The sequence below is a fragment of the Cyanistes caeruleus genome, chromosome 2, assembly GCF_971803275.1.
Source record: "Cyanistes caeruleus chromosome 2, bCyaCae1.hap1.1, whole genome shotgun sequence".
Classification (NCBI taxonomy): domain Eukaryota; kingdom Metazoa; phylum Chordata; class Aves; order Passeriformes; family Paridae; genus Cyanistes; species Cyanistes caeruleus.
Window position 1 is genome coordinate 68,911,034 of NC_141702.1, and position 22,414 is coordinate 68,933,447.

The 22,414-nt window shown below is 39.3% G+C and overlaps 1 protein-coding gene across 10 annotated transcripts in view; it reads right to left on the minus strand.

Annotated features, from left to right (window-relative positions):
• The window catches only part of RYR2 (ryanodine receptor 2), a 378,221-nt gene extending 359,193 nt beyond the window's left edge, over positions 1 to 19,028 (minus strand). For 8 of the 10 annotated variants that reach the window (XM_086877711.1, XM_086877709.1, XM_086877712.1 and 5 more), the window contains exon 1: positions 18,589 to 18,986. In XM_086877711.1, the coding sequence (XP_086733837.1) occupies positions 18,589 to 18,636 (48 nt within the window). In that variant the 5' untranslated portion in view covers positions 18,637 to 18,986. Of the gene's footprint in view, positions 1 to 18,588 lie in introns of all 10 variants that reach the window. The other 2 variants (XM_086877715.1, XM_086877706.1) reach the window with 1 other exon arrangement.
• Positions 19,029 to 22,414: the final 3,386 nt, after the last annotated feature.

The following is a 22,414-nucleotide window of genomic DNA, read 5'->3' on the forward strand; positions in this document are numbered from 1 at the left end:
AAATTCCAACTTTTTTAATCAGAGGAGATAAAAAACAACCACCTTGTTAGCCTAGCTTCCTTCTCCTAATGGTTATACAAAATCAAAAGAAATAACTTATGGCATATACATTCACGAAGACTATACAGATGCCAAAGTTCCTTTCAGGTTTTTCAGTCATGGATGGAACAGACAGAGCTTACCCATCAACACTTTAAATTTCGGACAGTTCAATGAACAAATTGGTCGCTGTTTCTGCTCATTTATAACAAAACTAATGTAATATAATTCTACTCAAGTATTGTTTTATGTGAGGATGTGCATGTTACCACACCACCTACTACATGAGGGCTCAACACCTTCAGGTCTCTAGGATGTATGTTTTACAGTTATTATTTGGCTGTGCAGTTTTTCAGAATAACTGCCATGTCCCCCCCTTTCATTTTTCCTTTAATAATGGCTTCTCAAAAAGAACTTCTTCCCATGTCTGATATGCCATGAACAAAGGAATCACAATGCATTCTACTCTAAATTAAATATTACCATTAATGACCAGGCACTACTTCAAACCAACCAGGCAAGGACAATTTAGAACTTTCAATTCAATAACTGTGCTGTCTCTTTTTTCCAACTATGCTATTATTAGCAGCATTACACATTTTGTACAGACATCTTCATGTTTCTGATAACAACCACCGAATAAGTTGCAAATAAAATCACCTTTTTTTGTTCAGTCATCTGTCCATGAGGCCTTGAACCTGTGCACTGACTTCCAGTATCCTCCCATATAATGTCTGTATTATATGCTCTCATCTTCAAAGGCATAGCCCTCCAATTCTTCATATTCAAATTCACCGTGAATCCAGAGGAGATTGGAATGAACTCCAAGACATCTTCCTGGGCACACTATTTAATTTCCCTGGCCCTTGGTCTCATCTCACCATTCCTCTGCTCTTTGAGGCAGGAATTGTGACACACTGCACATTTGCACAGCAGCACAGTGGCACCCTTGCCTCAGCTGATCCCTCCAGGCACTACAAAATACAATCAATAATAGTAATTAATTCTGTCCCTTGTTTCCTCTTTTATCCACCTGCTGTAGTCTTTGCTCTCTTAACTGAATCTACATCATGGCTCCTCATGTTTTGTCTCACTAACAAAGATAACTATTGCTCTCTTCTCCTTAGACCTACCTAGACCAAATTATTTAAGAAAAACACAGCAATTGGTTCTCTTTGTTCAAATTCTGCCTCAAAATTAATTTCCTTCAAGTAAACTTCCATTACTAATTTAAGGCACCATGTGCTACTTCAACTTACAACAAGGTTAAACAAGTAAGAGACAAATGTAACAAGTGTTTCAGAATTAAAATACCAATAGTACATGGAAAAATGTTTTTATTTCCATATGTATAAATTATCTCTTACCAAGCTAACAGGTGACAAGAAGTACAAATCTGTACCTCAGGGAAATCTCCCACTACAGATTGGGCCTTCTCACAATGGTTTAAATTATTTCAAGATTCCTATTGACATTAAACACAGGAAAATGCTCAGAAAAAACATTCATGTACTTTCATCCATACTCATACACACATACACACCCACACAAGCAGTCAAGAGTCCAACAAAGCCAGAGCTATTTTGGCAAGACAAACCTCAAATCAAAATTAGTGTTTTGTGCCAGCACCAGTCATCAACCATTTATTTGTATCAGTCTTTTAAATACTGAGTACCTACTGCTAGACAAAGTGTCTCTTCCAGTAACCACCTGTAAGATGACTATTTAAGAGTTCCAATTATGCAGCAGAGACATGAATGTGAAGAAATCACAAGCAACTTGTGCCATTTTAAGTGTCTACCAACAGCACACTGAGCAAAACCAAGTCAAATTTGGGTTAAACCACCAGCAGGTCACCTGCACTAGCAAATCACATCACCACCACTTGGTTGCTGTCACCAAGGCAGCACCACACAAGAAACACTAAAACATCTTATGAGGATGTCTTAATGTTTTAGTACATGTCTTCGTATTGTGTCTAGCACTGAAACAGTGCCAAACACAGCCAGATTTGTTACAGCTTGTCTGACAGCTTAGGGACCCCATCCTTATCCAGGAAACAATGACAAAAAAATTGCTTCGGTTTAGAGCCCAAAACATGAAACTTCTCTGCTTCACGTTTAAAGTCAGATTGTGACAACTCATGAGCTGGACTTAGACCATTCAAACAGTGGAGGAAAATTCAGCTTTGCAAATGCAAAGTGATGCAATGTATCTGTGCAACTATCTGAAGATTCCAAGTATTTCTCTGCAAAAGACTCTTCATTATTTATTTCTCTCAAATCAAAGCTGACTTAACCACCTTAAACCACTTTTGTATCTTCTTATTTAGATATTTGCAGAAATAATTCTGCTTGTTCACTGTGGCCAGCAGATAACTTGTGCCTTCTAATTCCTCTGATAGTGATGAAGTATTTCACATACATATTTTTCATTTTCTAAATGTTTTTTCCTGTAATCTTTGTCTTCTCATACCAAAGTCTTTTCTGATGTTACATATATAGCAGTTAGGTACTGTCCTTAAAAAAAATATAGGTAGCTTCCTAATGAGAAATACTCACTTTTTTACTGCTTTCTAGTGTTGCCTCTGGAAAAGAAAGAAAAGCCACATGTAAAGAGGTCTTGTAATTCACTCCAATGTCTGGAGTTGGAACTAGGTAGATATGGACTGACAATTGGAATTCTGACCTTGTAAGAGTATTCTAATCACTGACCATTTCAGTTATGAATGTGAACGACTTTTCTTAATTAAGTTTTTCTAAAAGGGCACTTTTATTCATTATGAAAAAGCAGTCATGTTTTAGGGCATGTGTTATGTGATGTCATAGACAGTTCATGATGTCTTGCTTGGCTCAATACAGGTCATAAAACTATTGATGAGCCCTGAGATCAGACAGGCTGAACTCCAGAAATTACTTCTTTTTTACCCCTCTCAAGGTGGACATTCCAAACCCTGGAATAAATCTCCCCAAGACACTGTGAACTGCATCTGTGGAGAGTTCAAAAGCAAAACAGACTAGATGATCTTGAGAGGTCCCTTTCAACCTCAGTGATTCTGCAAAAATAAAAAAAAATGTCAAGTGTTGCATAACTAATAATTTTGACTATTGAGACAGCATTAATCACCAAGACAACCCCAGTTTGATTCAAACACCTGCTCAGTGCCCAGGAAGAGCCAAAAATCAGCAGGAAAACAATGATGGTTATAATTAATTTGGACTTGATAGTTTTGATCAATCAGTCTCCAGACAATTTACAAGGAGTGGAATGTGACTTCATCTTATATTATAGATGGAAACCTGGGTATGAATTACCACACTGATACACATTTTACCAAATCCAGTTTTAGTAGTAGAATTAGAGGACATAATGATTATATGTCTTAGTTTAGCTGAGATTTTCAATACCTAAAGAGGGTTCTGAGGATTGTTCTGCTGTCCAACACCACTGTACTAAAGCTGCTTCTCCAGAGGATGAACTTGCAAAAATCAGAAGCCACATTGCCTTAGCCAAAGTGCTGTCAGTTACACCACACACTCCTTCCAATGGTAATTATATATTTTGTCAGAATATATATAGCTGAATACTCAGAGGTGCTTTCCACAGAGATTCTTAGCCACATATTAGAATAGAGTGGCAAGAGTTAATTGAAGATTAAATTTTTCAATATATTTCAAAGATCCCAAATTCCTTATGCAACAAGTAGCCTGAATCTATACTATTTGGTGATCTTTACAACCTCTAATTAAACAAAGTGGCACTTGATTTCTCAGTTTCCTGGTCCCTACTATCTTTCAAGCCCTCCCATGAGATTTCCCTCCCTGATGCAAAGAACAAGCCAAACGCAAGAGAAAAATGAATACCACAATATGTGTTGTTTGAAAATCAACCCATAAATAAGTTAAATAGTTGTGAACAGTAATAACTACATCATCAGAGCAATCTGATTTATCTTCCAAAAAAATAAAAAAAATAACCTTTTCATTCTTTATCTTCCAACCTCCAAAACTACAAAACTGTTTGATTCACTCCTCTGTTTAACCCAGTTTGCCCACAAAACCATGTCAGATGAGCTGTGCAACTGATGCACTAAAATGTACCGGAAAAATGCAACAAGATTTATTAACACCCAAAGTCTGCAGAATGAAAAAAAAAAAACAAACCAATTCTCAGGAACCTTAGTGGTTTAACTGCTCCCTGAAGCAACCTTAATAACGTAACATGCTGTTAAAACAAATAAACAAAAATAACTCAAAAACCCCAACAAACAACAAAGCCACAATCTACAAGTAGTACTTCTGCATAAGAAAAGTCTTAAGTTTGAAACAATACTGAAGAGAAGAGTTACACACTGCACTGCAAGCTGTACATTTCACAGATGCCATGTTGACTAAAGAAGTGGGAATGATACCTCTGCCAGCTAATATCTAATAATACTCTGCTTGGCCCCTGGATCATCTCCAAATCTCCCAACAGCACCTTCCATCAACATCCAGATTCTGTTCATGAGCACCACATTGTGCTGCATCAATTACAATATTTTGAATTGACACTTCTCTGACTTTCAAAAGCTCATGATGGACTTTGTGCTAACTTCAGCTAGAAATGTGCCTCTCTACAATTGCTGACATTCCACAGCATCGGGTTCAATGAGAGCACAATGCTCTGGCTTTTGTACACTCTTTGTCTCTACTACTTATTAAAAAGTATTTCAACATACAGCATGTAAAAATCCAATGCTTGGCACAAATGACAAATCTGAAAATAGGCAAATGACAGCTAAGAGCAGTAGATACCATCCCTAGATCGGATATTAAAAGAACACCGTTGATGTAACCAAAGTTACACAATCAAAACCTAGTGAATTCTAGCACTGCTCACTTTCACATCTGAATTCTCTTACACATCCAGAGGAAAAAATTCCTTGGCCACCAGGAGCTGTGAACTCAGGAGGTTCTGTCAGAGTTGACATAAAAGGTTCATGTTTCCAGCTGAACCTGACAAAAACTGCCTCCTGTAGACCAGAGGGTTTGATGGGAGAAGCACAATCCATTCCTGACGAGCTTTCTCTTTCTGTTGAGAGGTTTGAAGCTACTGCAATTAAAAGCAAATGGGGGATAAATTCCTCCTGGAAGTCAGCACCAAATTTGTGTAGTCAAATCCTGACCTGTTTTCCATCCTGTAGGACTGAGTAGAGTGAAAGAAATCTCCTCTGCAACAAGATCTCCCTCACCTCATAAGGCACGGGAAAAACAGGTATTTTGGGCTACCTTCCAGACCTGCAGTATCCACATCCACCCAAATTCTTTTCTATTCTCTAACACAAACTTTAGTACAACTTTCAGAAAAACATGCCCAGTCTTAAAAAATGTAGCCATTTACTATTTTACTATACTGTAGGTCCTTACTGAGAAACACAAATTGCAGACTAGAACTTGCTCTCCACCTCGAGGAGAAAAAAAAAACAACAAAAAACAAACCTGTATTTATTAAATTACAAAAATACAATGAGTTTAAGAGAAAATGCTCTTATCTCTTAAGGGTATAAAACCTTTATTATGAAAACATATTACATTTTAAACAAATGCTACATTTAAATCAAGAAATCTATTAACCTTTACTTCAGCAAGAGCTGGACTAGGAGAAGAAAAGAATGTAGGTCATTTTTAAAAGAGAGCAAGAGATTGTTCATACATGCTTCAATTTTTCTCAAGATCATCCTCTTCAAGACAAAGTACTACCATTTTGGCCTCACCACTCCAGCTCTTCACAATGAAAAAGATAATGTTTTGAAAAGAAATGTTTCAATTCCTGATACGGATTAGTTCAGATGCAAAAAAGATCCCAAAAACCTCATACACAAATCAAAAAGCATCCAGAAAAACGGAAGAGATAACAAGACACATTCTCGTACAAGTACCACTGTCTCCTTAACTCTGATAAAATTAACTCCAGTGTTTGAGAAGAAAAAAAAAAACAAAAACCTGCTATACAGCATTTCAAGAAAACACAGTAATGGCACCACGCCATAGCTTGTAGTAATTACTTTCCAATAGAAGTTTCTGAACAAGACAGCTGGAAACTGCAGAAGGAAACATATGCAAGGGTTCACAGAAGGTTTGGTTATGTGAATAGAAAATCCAGTAAATATGAAGAAACTTCCAGACTATTTCAGCAGGAAATAAGCTGGAAAATGTCTACTACCAGATAATGCCATGTAAACCATGTGTAATCAAGAAAAGTGGTCAAAGTTCTTTTGACTGAAGCTTTCCAGTTTTACTGGAAGTCAAAAGCTCAAGTGCTGGGCTAGGGAGATTAGACAAAGGTGAGCAGAAGGCATATTCCTATGCCTATATATTTTTTTCATAATATATTCTGCTCCAATCCAAGTGCAAGGTAAATTACTCTGATGAACTCAGAAAACTAGCAAATGCATTTTAATGTTTATATGATCTCTACAATGAATTTGAAAGTCCACATAATTTTAGCTTTTTCACCACTGCCATAGTTAATACACGAGGCTGAAAAAGCAACGTTGCACAGCAAGAGCTCATTTCCACCAAGTCCTGATATTCCTAAAATGGACTTTCCTTAGGTTTGCAGACACCAAATAAAAATCACAGGTGCACCGCTAATGTTTCAGAAACTTTGAGACAAGATAATTTCTTACTCAGGAGTATAATTGATACTTTCTTCAGTAACTAAACAAAAGTAATTGCAGTGATAAGTGCTTCAAGACAAACAGATCTCGAAACCTTGACAGACCAAGTAAAAATATGTATTTTATTAAAAGTATTAATAAAAATATGATACTGAAAGAGTAAAAAAAAAAAAATAGTAAAAAGAAGCATTTTGCATGTATCTCGTAGCTAAAGAGCAGTATTCCCCTACAGCATAGATAACATCCTAAGAAAATTAGACTATTCATAATCTCAAATTCAAATTAGAGTTGACTTTGGCTTCCATGGTGGACATAATAAAATCTGTGCTGGACACAGCAAAAGCAGACTGTCAACAGAAAAATACACAAATGCAACTCTGGAAGAATATTTAAGTTATTAACAAAGACATCAGGGAGACTGGTAGAAAAAGAAAAAACTTTCTTCTCAGAGAAGAGGAGAACATGAAGGATTATTACCTTTGCAGAACTGGACAAGATGATATATCTGAGCAGCAAAGTTGGAACAGTTTACCATTAGATGTAAATATTTTGACGGACAATTAGCAACACGCACACAATTTTAAACTAATTGTGCAAAAGCCAGGTCACACACTTCTGGCGCCTAAGCAAGATAAATATTAATTGTCTTAAAATGGCAGACAAGGACATGAATTCAACACATTTAGGCCATTACACAGAACAGCACACAACACACTTAGTGCATGATTCAGCTCTGGTTAAAATCTAGAGGAGGTTTGACATTAGCATCAGTGAGAACAGAACCAGACTTATAAAAAACTTACATGGCCATATAGAGACCTCGCAGTCATGGACCAACAAATCATTTCATGGAATGTTTAACAAATGAAGAGTAGATTATTGTGCTAGACAATATACTAAAATCAATTAATTTACATTTGATTTGCAGTATCATTTAAGCAATAGGTAAGAGAGCCAGGATTTTATTTGAAGCAGTCTTTGCAATAGAGGATTTGTTTTTAGGCTTCTGGCCAAAGAATGTATTTGTGCCATAAGTATTTTCTTCTAGACTTTTGTTAATAGAACAACCTTTAACAACCTGTTATACCAATCTGCCTGTTTTATGTATTTCTCTCATTTAAAAGATTTATTCCTTAGGCAAGGAAAATGAGACCCAGATAGAAATTTTGAAAGGAGTATTTTTTTTGGCTGATTACTCTGTTTAAAGGTATACAGTGAGGTTACAAACCCATTTCACTCACAGAACTCATTTCCCTTCCCCTCCCAATAAAACAAATTACTAGGATACAACCAGTAATAGCAAACCATAACTTTTTAGTAAGAACTTACTACAACAAAGTGCGCTTCCCAAGCTCTAGATGTGGTTCCAATTGTCAAACTGTAATTCTGTAACAGACATAAATCATCATAAAAAAAAAAAAACTCACTCATCAACAGAAGTTACAGAGGTACACAAAGAAGTAGTTTTGTTAACACTGATAATCCTGCACAGTTCACCACCAGTTAAGCTCATTCCTTCACTGAATGTGTGTTCTGACCCATGTTAGTTTATTTTGTTAGTAAAACAGAAAGTGCAGCAAGGCCTTCCTGTGCAAACAGATGTGCAAATGCCATGCAGAAGAAACAAATGTCCCCCCACCAAGTTCAGAAGGTTGAGCACCTCTTATACACTATATTAATTGGATTACTTTACAGGATTACAGCCTCAGAAAACTGATACAGTAACTCTCACCTAGAGGTTTTCCTAGCATCGGCAGAAGATACCTTTGTGCAGAGGGACAGAGTGAACAACTCTAAGTCAGGCACAGGATGTTTGCAATGAGCTGATTTACAAAGTCTGAGGGACAGCCCCCCAAAACAAACTGGTTTTGAAGGAAAAAATATTGTCACTGATGTTGTTTTATCTTTACAGCTTGTCAAGAGAAAAATAAACTGTAGAACAGAAAGCAGAATAAAAAATAGGCATAAAATAGAAAGTATCTAATTCTGCTTCAGTAACAGATTTCTAGTATAAGGAAGGAAGAAAATCAGAAAATTCAGCTGCAATTGCAGCTGACATACAAATTATGAGATAGAATCTAACTGGAAATTTCAAAAGAGAAAACAGCAATACACTACTTCTGACATAATCAGAATAAAGTGATGCTTGTAACATTTTCAACAGACTGTCAACGTTGCAGCTTCATACACCTTTGAACTACATCCATTTAATTTTCAGTAGATTTAAAGAGGTACTTTTTTGAGAATTCCAAAATCAGAAGGGGGAAAAAAAAGTAAAATCTATTTTCAGTTGCTTGAAGTCAATAAACATCTCAGTATTTTAAAATGCAGGTATAGTTTTTTGCTGAACTGAGCAACACATCTCACATAGAAAAAGATACCTCCATTCACCTTTAGGAACATGAAAATCTAAATCTCACTACCTAATTACTCATTTTTCACCTCCCACTCATGAAAAATGAAAGTGTTTCTTTTTGCATCTAAACTTAAATTACACTTTCTATGCAAAAGTGCTTTTTTAATTTTTTTTTTAGAAAAGGCAACTATACATCTCAAAAGGATGACAAAGCTCACCTGCAAGTTCTGACATCCCTCCCTCCTACACTCCATCCCTCTCCCTCTCTAGAAAAATTCTGTTGTTCAGTTGAAATTGAAGATTTTGGAGTCTTTCAGTTCAGTAAGATGAATCTTTCCAGAGGTGAAGCACACAAAGGAAAAGGAGAAAAAATGCAGACTAATCATACATCAAGACAAATGGTGTTCTGAATACATGTTGTAGAAATTCTTGTGAAAACTTCTGACACACTTTATGTGACATTTTTAAAACACTTATTTTCTTGTTCTGAGAAAGGAAAAAAAGAACAAGATCTTGACCTTGTCCTTTGTCATACCAAGAGTAAAATTATAAAGAAAAAAGAAATAAGACAGAAAGAAATTCCAAATTTAAAAGAACCCCTTCAAAAAAAACACCCAAACAAACATAACCTTCTATGAATTTGAATGAATACTTAAATTCACAACTACAGACAATCACGAGTTCTACCACAGGCTTAGGTTGAAGCTGTGCCACTCTTAAAATCAGGAAAAGTATCAAACCCAAACTGGAAGAGAAGGATCTCAGTGGCTCTGGCAAGATCAAGGAAAAGTGACAGGGATTAAACAAAGTTTTGGACTCGGGTCTTGAAACTCTGAAGAAAAGCAAGTCAAAATGAACCAGAAGACAGGGTACAGAACAAACACAGTACTCTTCTTGTAAAAGTTACTGCTAGCAGATCCCAGAAGTGGACTTGGAGGCATAACATTGCAATATTCTGAAGCTATCCAAAAATGTTATGTTTCTTCTACAGGATTTCAGGAACCTTTTCACATCAAAGAAAATTTACAAGATGTTTCTACAAGAGCCCTGGTCAGATCAAAACAAAGACCAGGCCTCCATCGATTCTTCTTCCATTGACATACCAACAGCAAAAGTAGTAACTCTTTAAATGCATAATTCATTACATGAGACACATTAGAAGTGATTAAAGACTAAATAATAAGGCTGACATATCTGATCAGGCTGTCAGACCATCATGTAAAGACCTACTGAAAATCATCTTGGGGTATGAATCATTAATTCAGTCAACAACGATTGCATTTGAGTTTTCTGGATTTACCTGTGCAGCTATCACCCTCCTGCAATCATTAAATAATAGACTAGTGGTTTTTCTTTTGCTTTTCTGAAGGACCCACTACATAATTCCAAGGCTACAATAAACCAGGCACACTGCTGATGCAGGCAGCTGAGCCCAGCAGAGCCAGGGCAGCACAGTAAAACCCCAGCAAACTCGGCATGGCACAGGATAAACCTTTGCCTTCTGTCTTAGCAGGGGCAAAATAAAAAAACCAAAAACCACATGTACTTAATACAAGCTCTTAAAGTAGTATTAATCCAACTCTTAAGCAATGAAAAGCTATTAAATTACCTCTAACACTGGAAGAAAGAAATGGGGATGGGGAGAACCTTACTGAGTATTTCCCTGCATCACATGTTGTAAATCTTTTTACTTTTCTTTTGCATGGAAAAGGGAATATGCAGTCCATCTCCCTGGTTTGTTTGCCATAAAGACTGCAAACACACAATTATCTATGCATTAGCATTGCAAAATCCACTTTATATTAATGGGCAGAAAATAGACAAAAATATGAAGTCACGTGATTGACACATTTTTTTGGCAAATCTCCAGTGTTAGGAGCACACAGAATTCTTGTGACCATTGCAGGGCTAGGGATTCTTACCTATCTGTACAGGTATTTAAGTTGCTTCTGTCACCATTGGAACAAAAAGCTTTTACAAAGACAGGTTAAGGATGAAGCCCATTTGTCTGTGGAGAGAGGTTTAATGATCTGGCTTGTGCTCAGCATGTTAGTTCTAACTAAATTATTCCATTTTACAACTAGGAAATAAACACACAGAAGGTGATGTTCAAATGTTTATCAACATGGCTACAGTCCTGACATACAATGAGGACCAGTTACCAGAGAATGGATCCCAAGATCCAGAGGTTTACTGAGTCTTATTGCAGATCTATCCAATTTCCTAGGCTTACTCTGAGAACTCTTCATATTCCATTCATTCCTTCACCTAAATTTATATACAAGGAGTTCCGCTTGCCCATCACAGGAATGAAGATGTTCATACACCACGGGAAATTATCTGGCATATTCAGCAAAGGAAGATACATTCCTCTTTCTCATTTTCCTTTTTCTGAAGCCAAAGAACACATCCCACACAAATCCCAGGTACTTGTTTTTTCCAGCTTTGCCTGGTTTAAAAGGAAGAAATATAGCTGTAAGAGACAGCCATTTCTGGCTTGATTCCATTTATACAACTTCACATTCTGGCAATCCCCAGAAAAGCTCACAGACAGCCAATGCAAATTTTGTGTTGCTTCCTTTCATCATTCTTTTGAAGGAAGGATTTAAGCAGAGATATACTTCAAATTCAGAGCACTCACAGCTTTCACAGTAGAATTCCAGAGAGGTTTCCAGAGAGGTAGAGAGATAGGACATGCCAGTGTTTGGCATTTGGTTCTGCCAGCTAATATCCTTCAGATATTATTTCCCAGAGTCAGGTAAAAGACAACCAGGTAATACAGGTCTGTTGTTATACAGCACTATTACTCAATCCTCTGGGAAGCTGCCTCACAAAACTCAATGATCTTGTCACTCCATCTCAGTGACAAAAAAACATGTCCTGCACTAAGCTGTCATCCACGTCAAAAATTAACTGATCCACGCATCTTACGGAATGATACACTGTCGATTTTTGCCAAAGTCCCTCTGGGAAGTCAACTGAATTACTAGGAAACCTAATATACTTCACTTTCCTTCAAGCACATGACAGTTGTAAGGAAGTCATTCATGACTGTGATAACCATCCAAGTATACCACTTATATGCAAGTATATCACAACACTGAAGGACTGACATCATCTCTTTATTTAAAATTTTATGTAGTTTTAGTGTGAATGCTCTTATGAAAATATTAATATTACTTTAAATCTATTAGAGCATTACATTTATAGAGAAATTGCAGCTGTCACGTAAGTTAACACAGCTTGTGTTATGACACCTTACCTACCATATCTTTCCCTTTCCTAAAAAAAGGCATCTAGATAACACTTTGCTTTTATTAAGCAATTCTGAGAAGCTAAGAAAAGCTTCTACTAAATCACATGCCTCAAAAACATTTGTTCCAACCTGTAGTAGCTGAGTAACATCACTGGGCTCGAGGAGCAGCAACACATTTGAAGAATTTAAACCCTTCACCTCACAAGTTGCACCGAACAAAAAGAAGATTTTTTAAAAAGAGAAAAACTTCTTTAGTAACTGAATGCATAACTAGATAATGAATCTCACACTTAATAACGAGGGACTACAGTATAAAACTACATTGGAGTAAAACCACACGGGTGCTCCTGCTAGTCTTTGCTGGGAAACTGGGGTGAGCTTTCATGATGGTGCAGGCAGTGCCCTTAAGATGCTCTACTTCTTACAAGGAGAACAAAGAAATACCACAGCTGTGCCTCTGATGGTCAAAGGATATCACAGTAAGTTCCATATTGCTGTGGTTGCCTATAAAAAAGGCTTAAACTGTTACCAAAACTAGCTCCTTTAGGCCTTTTCTCAGTTACTCAGATGTACCAGGCAGACTCAAAGACCCTCCATTTCCAGAGCAGTACAGACAACACAGCCAGACATGGCTCAAGTGCCATACACCTGCAAAACATAGCACAGGTCTTTTGCAGAATGCAGACTGGAGACAGAAAATTATGCCAGGCTAGCCTTACTTTGCTACAGGGAGAAAATCCAGAGTATAAACGTGTCAGACACAGTTAGAAGTTAAAATTCTTTCATTCACCCTGGTAAAATGTGGTCATTTTACATTTCAAAGGTTATTTATGCATTATTACCAAACAAAACAAATTTATGTCACTGAAGTTTTATTAGGAAGTATAGTGATACGTACACTTCTTGACTTTCCTTCTGTCATCCACACAAAGCTTTATTTCAGTCAGATCAGGAAATGTAAGCAAAAGTCTAGGTCTAATTCAGAAAACAAAACCAGAACTAATGCAGATTTTCAACATGAATCAAAAATCAGAAGAAAAATATTTCTGTCTTTTCAGTTTAATTCACATAATTCCTGGGGTCAGTCCACTGTCAGTATTTCTCCATACAGCTTCCAGTTTTTTACCTTGATTCAGAGAAATACTTTAACAAATCCATATCCCTGCTAAAGAAAGACTGGTTTATTTTCTTGAGTCAGAATCATCCTATGCATTTTCCACACAGTCATGTAAGAGGAAAAACCACCTTTAAAATATGCCTGTAATAATGTAGCACATAAATAGAGAAGTGCAAGTCAGACATAGCTCTCAAGCCCATTCTAAATCTTGGGCCAGAAGTAAGTGGTATTCTCTCTTTTATGGTCTGTCCGCATTTTAAGTTCCTACAATGGATTTTCCTCAGGTCTTCACAATTCCAAAAATCAGGATGCATCAAGACATCTTCAGACTCTGAAATGCAGCTCTCTCTCTCTCTCAGAATATCAGTCAGCCAACTCACAGGGCTATCAGGAAACTTCCCTGGTGGACCACCTATTAGCTACAGAGTTTCCCAGCTGCCTTCTCACACATCAGATACAGACAATTTCCAGATGCAGAACATGGGACTAGATTGTACACGCACTAGACAATTGATTTCATCCACTACTATAACGTTAAAGGTGCCATAAAATGTTTGGCAACCAATTTTGGAATCCAAAATATTATACATAAAAGGTTCACATGCAATCCCCAAAGAAGAAATGGACTGCATGTCCCAGCTAAAACCCTTTCACTACAAACAAGCTGTCCAGCTCAATTCCAAAATAGAATTTGAGATCATATTCAGTATCTGTACTGCAGTGCAGTGCCTTAGAGAGGAAGGTACAAATGCTGCAATCTCAGCCACGCCATCCCTCACATGAGCTGTTAAACAGTGGTCTCTTGTGCCAGTCCCTGGTGTATCTTTAAAAGCCACATACTGACAAGTACAAGAAACACTTTTTAAAATAAACAAAGGATATCCAAAGTGGGTTTCAGCATTCTTTCTTTCTAAAATTGCTTCTAATAACCAGTACTGCTTTTGAGCATTTTCTTCAGTGCATTCTGGCAATCATATGTTTGATGACTGCAGTTACCAGAATCTCACATATTCTGATAAATCCCTTTAAAAGATAAGCAGCACATGAAAAGCATTGAGGGATTTAAAAAAAAAAAAAACAAAAAAACAACAACTTTTCTGTTTCACTGAGAGATTCACGTAATTCTTCTACTGTTTAGTTACTTATCTTACAATAATCTCCAGGTCTGGTTTCTTCTGGTTCCTTTTGTGTCCCCTAATTCCACAGGATGGCAGGTAAGGATATGACTTTTAGTCAGATTTAAAGTGACACTCATTGGCTAAATGCTGCCATAATGAGGAATATCTGAAATAGAACAGACTCTGAAATCACAGAATTGCTGTCCTAGAAATGGGAACACACAACATTCTTCATTTCAAACTTCTCTGCCATAAACTTCATTCTTTTATCATCTCAGGTATAAAAACTGAGTAAATAAAATCTTTTGCATATCAAACATGAATCCTAACTAATGTTTAAATTTATTTCAAACTGCTCTCCCAGTGTTGCAAAGCACACTTATGCTTTCCACTGGCAGTCACACTCTGAACCATTAAACCCGTGTAGAAAATAAAGCAGCACAGAACACGTTCATAGAAGCAAGAGGATCTTCTTTACTGCAAGCTAAAATTAGTTTTAAAATTATTTTTTTAAAAAAATAAAATTAAAAAGACATTAGAAGAGAGTGCAACATGAAACATTAGCATTCAAACCTTAAAAAAAAAGAAAAAAAATAATAAAAAAGATGGTCCAGGGGAACATGTGCTGCTCACACTGATTATGCCTCTGATTCCTGACAGGCATGGTAGTCATCACTGTCTCAGAAGACGGTGAAAAAAAACATCACCCTGACAGCCCTACTTCAGTGTGTCCTGTTGGTGTCTCCTACCATAAACAGCTAAAAGCAGACCTGCCTCTAATTTAAGAAACTCCACAACTCCAGAAAACCGTACACAGCGGCATAAGGAACATCACAAGATCAAATAGCTGAATTACACATTTCTCATCACTTTTAGGTACATAATGCTCCTGAAAGTCAGGAAACCTTTAAAAATATAAGGGACAAATATAGGCAATATATTTTTGAAACCTTGCAATTGGTTTTTATCCTCTCAGCAGCTTGCCACCCCAGTTCTTGCAAAGGCCTTCCCGTACGGGGGTTCTGTGTCACAAAAAACAGTCCTTGTGCATGCATATTAAGGAAAAAGCCTATGCAGTTAGGGGAAAATATTCTATGTTTACTCCTGGTACTTGGAATTATTTTCACTCTAATCAAATAACACAGCCTAATAAAAATAAAAACAAACAAATAAAAACCAGGCGATTTCCGTATCAGCAATAAATATTTTAGACTCTTAACTGTAAAGACTAAACAGTGAAGTCTATTTTTCACATATCCTTGATCTTTTTAGCATTAAAAAATACCCCAAAGTCCCCTACAGGGAAGAGGCCTTCCCTGGACACACAACTAACAAACACACAGCAGGATACTTGTTCCCCTTCACCTCTCCTGCACACTACATGTTAATTCCATGGGAGAAGTCAGGAGAATGAATGTCCAAGCCTAAAAATGGTCACACACAATAAAAGGTCATCTCCACCTGGAGCACTCAAAATCCCTGTTTCCAGAGATGCAAGTAATTCACAGGACTACAGAAGAGTTGCTTGAGAAGAAATGAACAGCACAGAGCTGAGCTCCAGTCTGTCCAAAGTTGACCCAAACAAAGTAAACTCTGCTGCTTCCAGAAATAGAGGGCATTAACAGGTTGTGTCCACATCTCAGAAGTGATGTATCAAAGTCAAATCATTCCCAAAAAAAACAGAAATCCATCCTAGCCCCAGAATACCAGGAGAGAAAAAAAAAAAAAAAAAAAAAAAAAAGAGCAAGAGGAATCACTGATACAGGAAAGTGTGAAGAGGAGAGAAAAATCGAAATTTCCAATCAACACGTGGCAAAAATACAGACTCAATTTAGTAGCTTAATGCAAATAAAAGGGCATTTTTAATTAAATAAAATCTCATGTACAATTTTAAACATTAAAAAAAAGTAGTGTTTACATTCCAGGGTAAACTCTGAAGATTTTAGGAAGTTTATTAGGTCCTACCAAAGAAGAAAATATGAAGAGCACTGTTTACATGTAGCAGGCCTACAGATGCCACCCTGAAAGTACTCAAAGCACAGAATGCTTTTTGCTTCCATACAGTGTTCTTTGAAAAGTTCTCGTTTATCTACAAAACATTTATGAATCCATCTGTCCCTAATTAGTATTTTAAAAATAAATAACTAAAAAGAAAAACTGCAGTAATTACCAGGGTAATATCAAATTTCCAGTGCTTTCTACCAGTGGCATTCAGAAAGTTACACACATCTAATAGCTTTAGAGACCACTAATCCAAGCTTTCTAACAATAGAGAGGTGGAAGACTACATGAAAAAATATGCCTGAAAGCACTGACTTTTCCAAGTAATGCCCGTAACTTGGACAAAGTGGAAGGAGAAGAGTAAAAATCACTGCTTACATACCACTACAGATTATAGACTCAAAACTTCACATGAAACCGGTTCCTCAGGCCTTTTTGATTAAGCTACACGACAAGCCTCCCAAAAGCGTCAGTTTACCATATTCAAGGTCATTTTACCACTGGTGCAACATTCTAAACATTTTTAGGTATTATCTAAGACCGGGTTTGCCAAGTCTGTATTAAGCCTGACACACATTATCAGGAGTGCTGTTTTACATAACATGCTGCTGCTGTCAGGTGCTGGAGTTTAATGTTACTGTAGATGTGCTGAGCTGTATTAGCATGCTCACTGCTTCTCCTTCCCTATTAAGCATTCAGATAACATGAACTAAGCTTAGCACTCAAGCCTGCAGTAAGGCTGCCACTGTACAAGTCTTCCAAAAATCTCTGCCAGTGAGAAGTACTAACAAAAAAGATTCTCATAAATTGAGATGCCTATTGATCTTTCACAGAAGTATTTTTTCTGTTTTGTCTTTAGGTGTTAGGCAGCACTACAATACAAGTCACATAACCCCGATAGGAAAAAAAGTTGCCGATCTTCATGCCAATGTTGCGTAACAGCTGTATTTTCTTTAAAAGCAGATTTTCCAAGAATCCTCAAACAAACAAAAAAAAAAATTAATATTAAGGCATAAATCTACTATTGCATGGTTGCTGACAGAAACAGAAGACAACTGAGAGCCAGGATTCTTAATGCTGCAAACAGCATCTGAATATGTTTCGCATACACTATGCTGCTCTCTTGCCACCCCTCTTTAGATGCATTTTCTTACAAGCCATTGAACGTGAACGTTTTCTAAATCAGACTGTACTACATAAAAGAGAAGTTAAGCTTTATCCTACAGTCTCAGTGTTTCCAGCTCTACTTAACAAATGTCTCAGCAATTTTTCCCCAAACTGTGGCACGGTCTGTACACACCACCATTCTAGATGCAGATGACTATCTGCAAAACTTGCTAGGACTGTGCATATCAACGGCACTTGGGAGACGAAAAGATAAATAAAAGCACTGCTTGAACAAACATAATCCAGATAAGCATTAGATGCAGCGGTCCCGATGTATGAATTAAACGGAAGGAAGAAGAGCTCTAGCGCCTTAACATGCTCTGGACCGAAGTAACGAAAGGATGCGCACGCCAGAGAAAGCCGTAGTAGTCTGTGCCCAGCGAGGAGAACGCCTACAAGTTAGCGGGAATCTCCGTAGGGAGGGGACAGGGTGAGAGAGGTGCTTTTTTATCTCCCCGAGCCTATTTTTGCGAAGGGAGTGTGACTGCAGCTTTCGCGCTGGGGACGGCCGCTCGGTTAGTCTCTGCGGTAGGCGCACACATCGCGGCCGGGAAAGCAGCGCGGAAAGGAGCTGCTGGAGAGGAGCTGCTGGAGAGGAGCTGCTGGAGAGGAGCTGCTGGAGAGGAGCTGCTGGGGAGGTGCCGCTCGCCCCCGCCCGCCCCTCCCGCTCATCCCAGCGGAGCGGGCCGCCCATCGCCCCCCGCCCGGCCCCGGCCCGCACGCTGCCAGGTGGTGCCGGGGCTCCGGAGCCCGCTCCGAGCTGCCCCCGCCCGGCTCCCACCCCGGCAGCTCCGGGCGTCGCCCCCGCAGCCCCCGGCCCGTCCCGCCGCCCCGCCGCGGCGCGGAGGTGAGGGAGGCAAGCGCGGCGCTTACAGTTCGCAGGAACTGGATCTCGTCCTCGCCCTCGCCCCCCTCGGCCATGGCTCCCCCTTGTCTCTCCTTCTGTCCGGCGCTGCTGCCGGTGCCCGGGCGGACGGCGGCAGGAGGTTCGCGGCCGCGCCGCACCGGGCCGGGGCAAGTGCGAGGGCGGCGGAGCCGGCGGCCCCAGCCCGGCCCCGGCTGCGAGCGGGCTGCGGGTGCCCGAGCGCCTGCAGCAGGTTGACAGCGCTGCCCGGCTGGCTGTGCCTGCCGCGGGGAGGGGGATGCGATTAACCGGGGGAGGAGGGGAGGCGGAGCTCCCGGCCCCCCCGCCGCTGCAGGTGATCCGCAGCCCGCTCCCTCCGCACTCCAAAGGCGCCGCCCAGCGCCCCTTGCCGGAGCTCCGCGCAGAGGCGGCTGCCGCCCGGCTCGGCCCGGCTCGGCTCGGCTCGGCTCGGCCCGGCTCGGCTCGGCTCGGCCCGGCTCGGCCCGGCCCGGCCCGGCCCGGCTCGGCTCGGCTCGGCTCGGCTCGGCTCGGCTCGGCCCAGCCCGGCTCGGCTCGGCTCGGCTCGGGGCCGCGCCCGGGGCCCTGCCCGAGGCCCTGCCCGACCCGCCGCTGCCTCCGCTCCTGCGGGAGGCTCCGGGAAGGCCGGGCGGGTGGTGCCTGCCTGGGCACGGCTGTCCCGCAGGAGTTCGGCGTGGTGTGCTGCATTGAGAGGTGCCTCAGGAGAGGGAGAATTAAACGGCTCTGGGCCGGTCATTTGGTCAGCCGACCGTACTGTCGGGGGAAAGAGATGGAAGGTACAACATGGCTTCGCCGGGTGTTGTACTTGAACCATCGTGTGAGTGAGTTTAACTCGGCGTGAATCTTAGGAAGGCTTTAAAATACCATTTCCTTGAAGGATAGCTACCATGCGTTCTCCATAGGGTGAAGTCAAGGGTTGCCACGGAATAGCTCATCTTTCATGAGCATTCCTGCAGGTCGTACCTTCACAATGACACCTATGTCCATCAGGGAGGATGCTTGGCCTCCAGAAAGAAGTGTGGCAAGCCCGAGAGCCACCAGACTCCGAACAGCAGCAGCACTCTGAAACAAGCGTATGGCAGAAAGCCTCTGTTCATGCAATGCAATAGTCCTGAGGGGAACATAACAGGGTATCTCAGGTAAGAGTAAAATTAACACTGTATCACTGACAGAGTGAAGCATACTTCACTCTGCGAGATGTGTAACTGCAGAAGGCTTCTGAAGGACCAAAACTGGTAAACATAATGAAATCACGACTATTTTGGTAAACAGACTGTGTGGCTAGCATAGCAAAATATGTGGAAAGTGTTTCTAGAGCAGCTCTACCCATAATCTGTAACTTTATGCTCAAGGACATAATGAAAAAGTGTGGCACTGTGAGATTTTATCATCACTTCCAGCAGCGGAAAACCTGTTTGTCCGACAGATTGGAAGCTGCAAGTGCAGTCATGACCCATAAGACCTCTAGAGCAAGCAATGTATGAGTGTTTAACACAGAGGTTCTGAAGATGAACTCCAGAGTTATGACAACTTAAGCATTTCCTCTATCATTTCCAGGTTTCAATTACTACTGACTTCAAGTGACTTTTACCTCTCAAGCTTACTACTGACTGAAAATATTTTTTTTTCTAAAAATGATAAAATAAAGACTTTTGATAGTGTTCGTTCATATTTCATTCAAACCTCTTAAGTATCTTTTCTTCAAATTATTTAGACTGAAAGATATTTCTTGGAATAGATCCCAATTATGAAGAAAATTCTTGAATCTGGATAAGTTTAAAAAATTAGGTTTCACCAAAAGGCACTGAACAAATAACTTTTATCATACTATCCTATCCCTTTCTCCTGCTTAATACACAAGTGAGTTCCAGCACAACTATCTGTGAAAGTGTTTCATATGGTTATAAATCTCAGTTCACCTGGTCCAAGGTCTGAATCATAGAACATCCAGGGTACTTTCCATAAGACTATGAAGATGAGTATCAGATTAGATGCCTTTTTTGTTTGGTGCATGAAAAACAAGGACATTACAGAGAAAGGAAAGAAAAAAAACCCACCTATATATAGTTCACTATAACATCAGTGCCTGAAACATTTTGTACAGTTTTCAGTACATTATGACATCATGGAAGTCATTCCAAGAACAGTGGAACTGATCAAACCTGGTTTCTTAAAATTTGGAGCTCATAATTAGATTCCTTGGTGTTTATGAAGAAAAAAACTCCATCTGAAGCTTTCTCTGTGCTAGGGCAGTAATATTCCTCTAACACGCAGCTTTGTTGATGTCTAATGTGAGTGAAATGTATAAGCTGCATGTGTTCAGACACCAAAGAGTGTTATCTGCTATCTTCTTTACCTGTGCATCTGTTCTAATGAAATGGCTAGGAGCATGTATGATACTATTAACCTTCTGTTAAATTGTTGGAATTTTCCACTTAGTTCAAAAAATACTATGCAGTAACAGAGACACATGCACCACATCTGGCCACATCAGATAATTTGCTTAGGAAGCAAAGTTAAAAAGTAGTAAAGATTCTTCCAGAAACTTTCTGAACAGGGTGATGAAGGCCTAATGTAGATGGAAAGTTCTTGTTAAATTATTCATCAAGGACAAATATTCATATGTATAGTACACATAGAATATTATATGTACACATGTATACATATGCAAAATATGTATTAAATATAGTTCCAGCATTTTAGCTGATGTGAGGTTTTAATCAGCAGTTATGGTTAACTGCACTGAATAATTGAAAGCAACTGATTGGTTAAAACAATGGAAGATAATGGTTAAAAATGGAAATAACGTGATTCTTTCTATCATAACAATGTAAAATTCACAGAATTATTTACTGGATGAACTAGTGGGAAAAGTAAAAGAATAAACATCCTCCATGGCTGATATTTACAGGTGGAATTCAGAAGAATTCCATATTTTGTGTCGGTGTGGAAGAAGAGGGCTCCGTGTTCCAGGACTGCCAGCCCCAAGGTTTAAGATGCCAGTCAACCCCATAGCAATTCACTTTGTGTTCCCCACTGTTATTTTATCATTTTCAATCTATATTACATCTCATCATGCCCACTGTTTTCCACAAGTCTGAAGATTTTTATCACCAACAACTGTCCTTTCCAGAAAAAATGCAGAAAAAAAAAGTTTCTACTTTTTCCAAAACAATCCTGTACTGGTTTGTGAATTTAAAGGTTCTAACACAACGTCTGAAGCTTAACAAAAAGTTTTCACAAGAAAACTGTCATTCTCTTCCAGCTCTGGTTTATGTTTTATTAGCCATCTAGTTGTATTTTTGACATGCATGTACTATGTCTACTTCATTTTCGCCTGATCTAGAGTCAGCCTGTCAAATTTCTGGTCCAGTTCTCCCACTTAATACGACCTGCTACTTACTGAAGACCTTTTGTGGTCCTGTTCTTGTTTTATGTTCTTCTTAAAATCTCACTTGAAATCTGCCCATGTCCGTGCCTGTTTGTAATTGTCACTACGACAAATATTTACACATTTTGCGTTTGCACAGTAAGGGCTTCTTGCTCCTGCAAGCCTGGATTATCAAGGCAGCAGTGCTGTGAAGATCCATAATATGCCCTCAGCAATTTTCACAGAAAAACCCAGGGTTTGTTGTGTGATGCAGAGGCAGTACAGCAGCACCAGCGTGACAGCGCTTCTGAGGTATCACAGCAGGATTTGGAACATAAATTGACACTATTATAAGGATTTTAGCACTTTCATAAATTTTAATCACCTAAATTAAGTATTAGAAGATTCATAGGTAATTTTGTGTGCACACACTCAAAGTAATATTC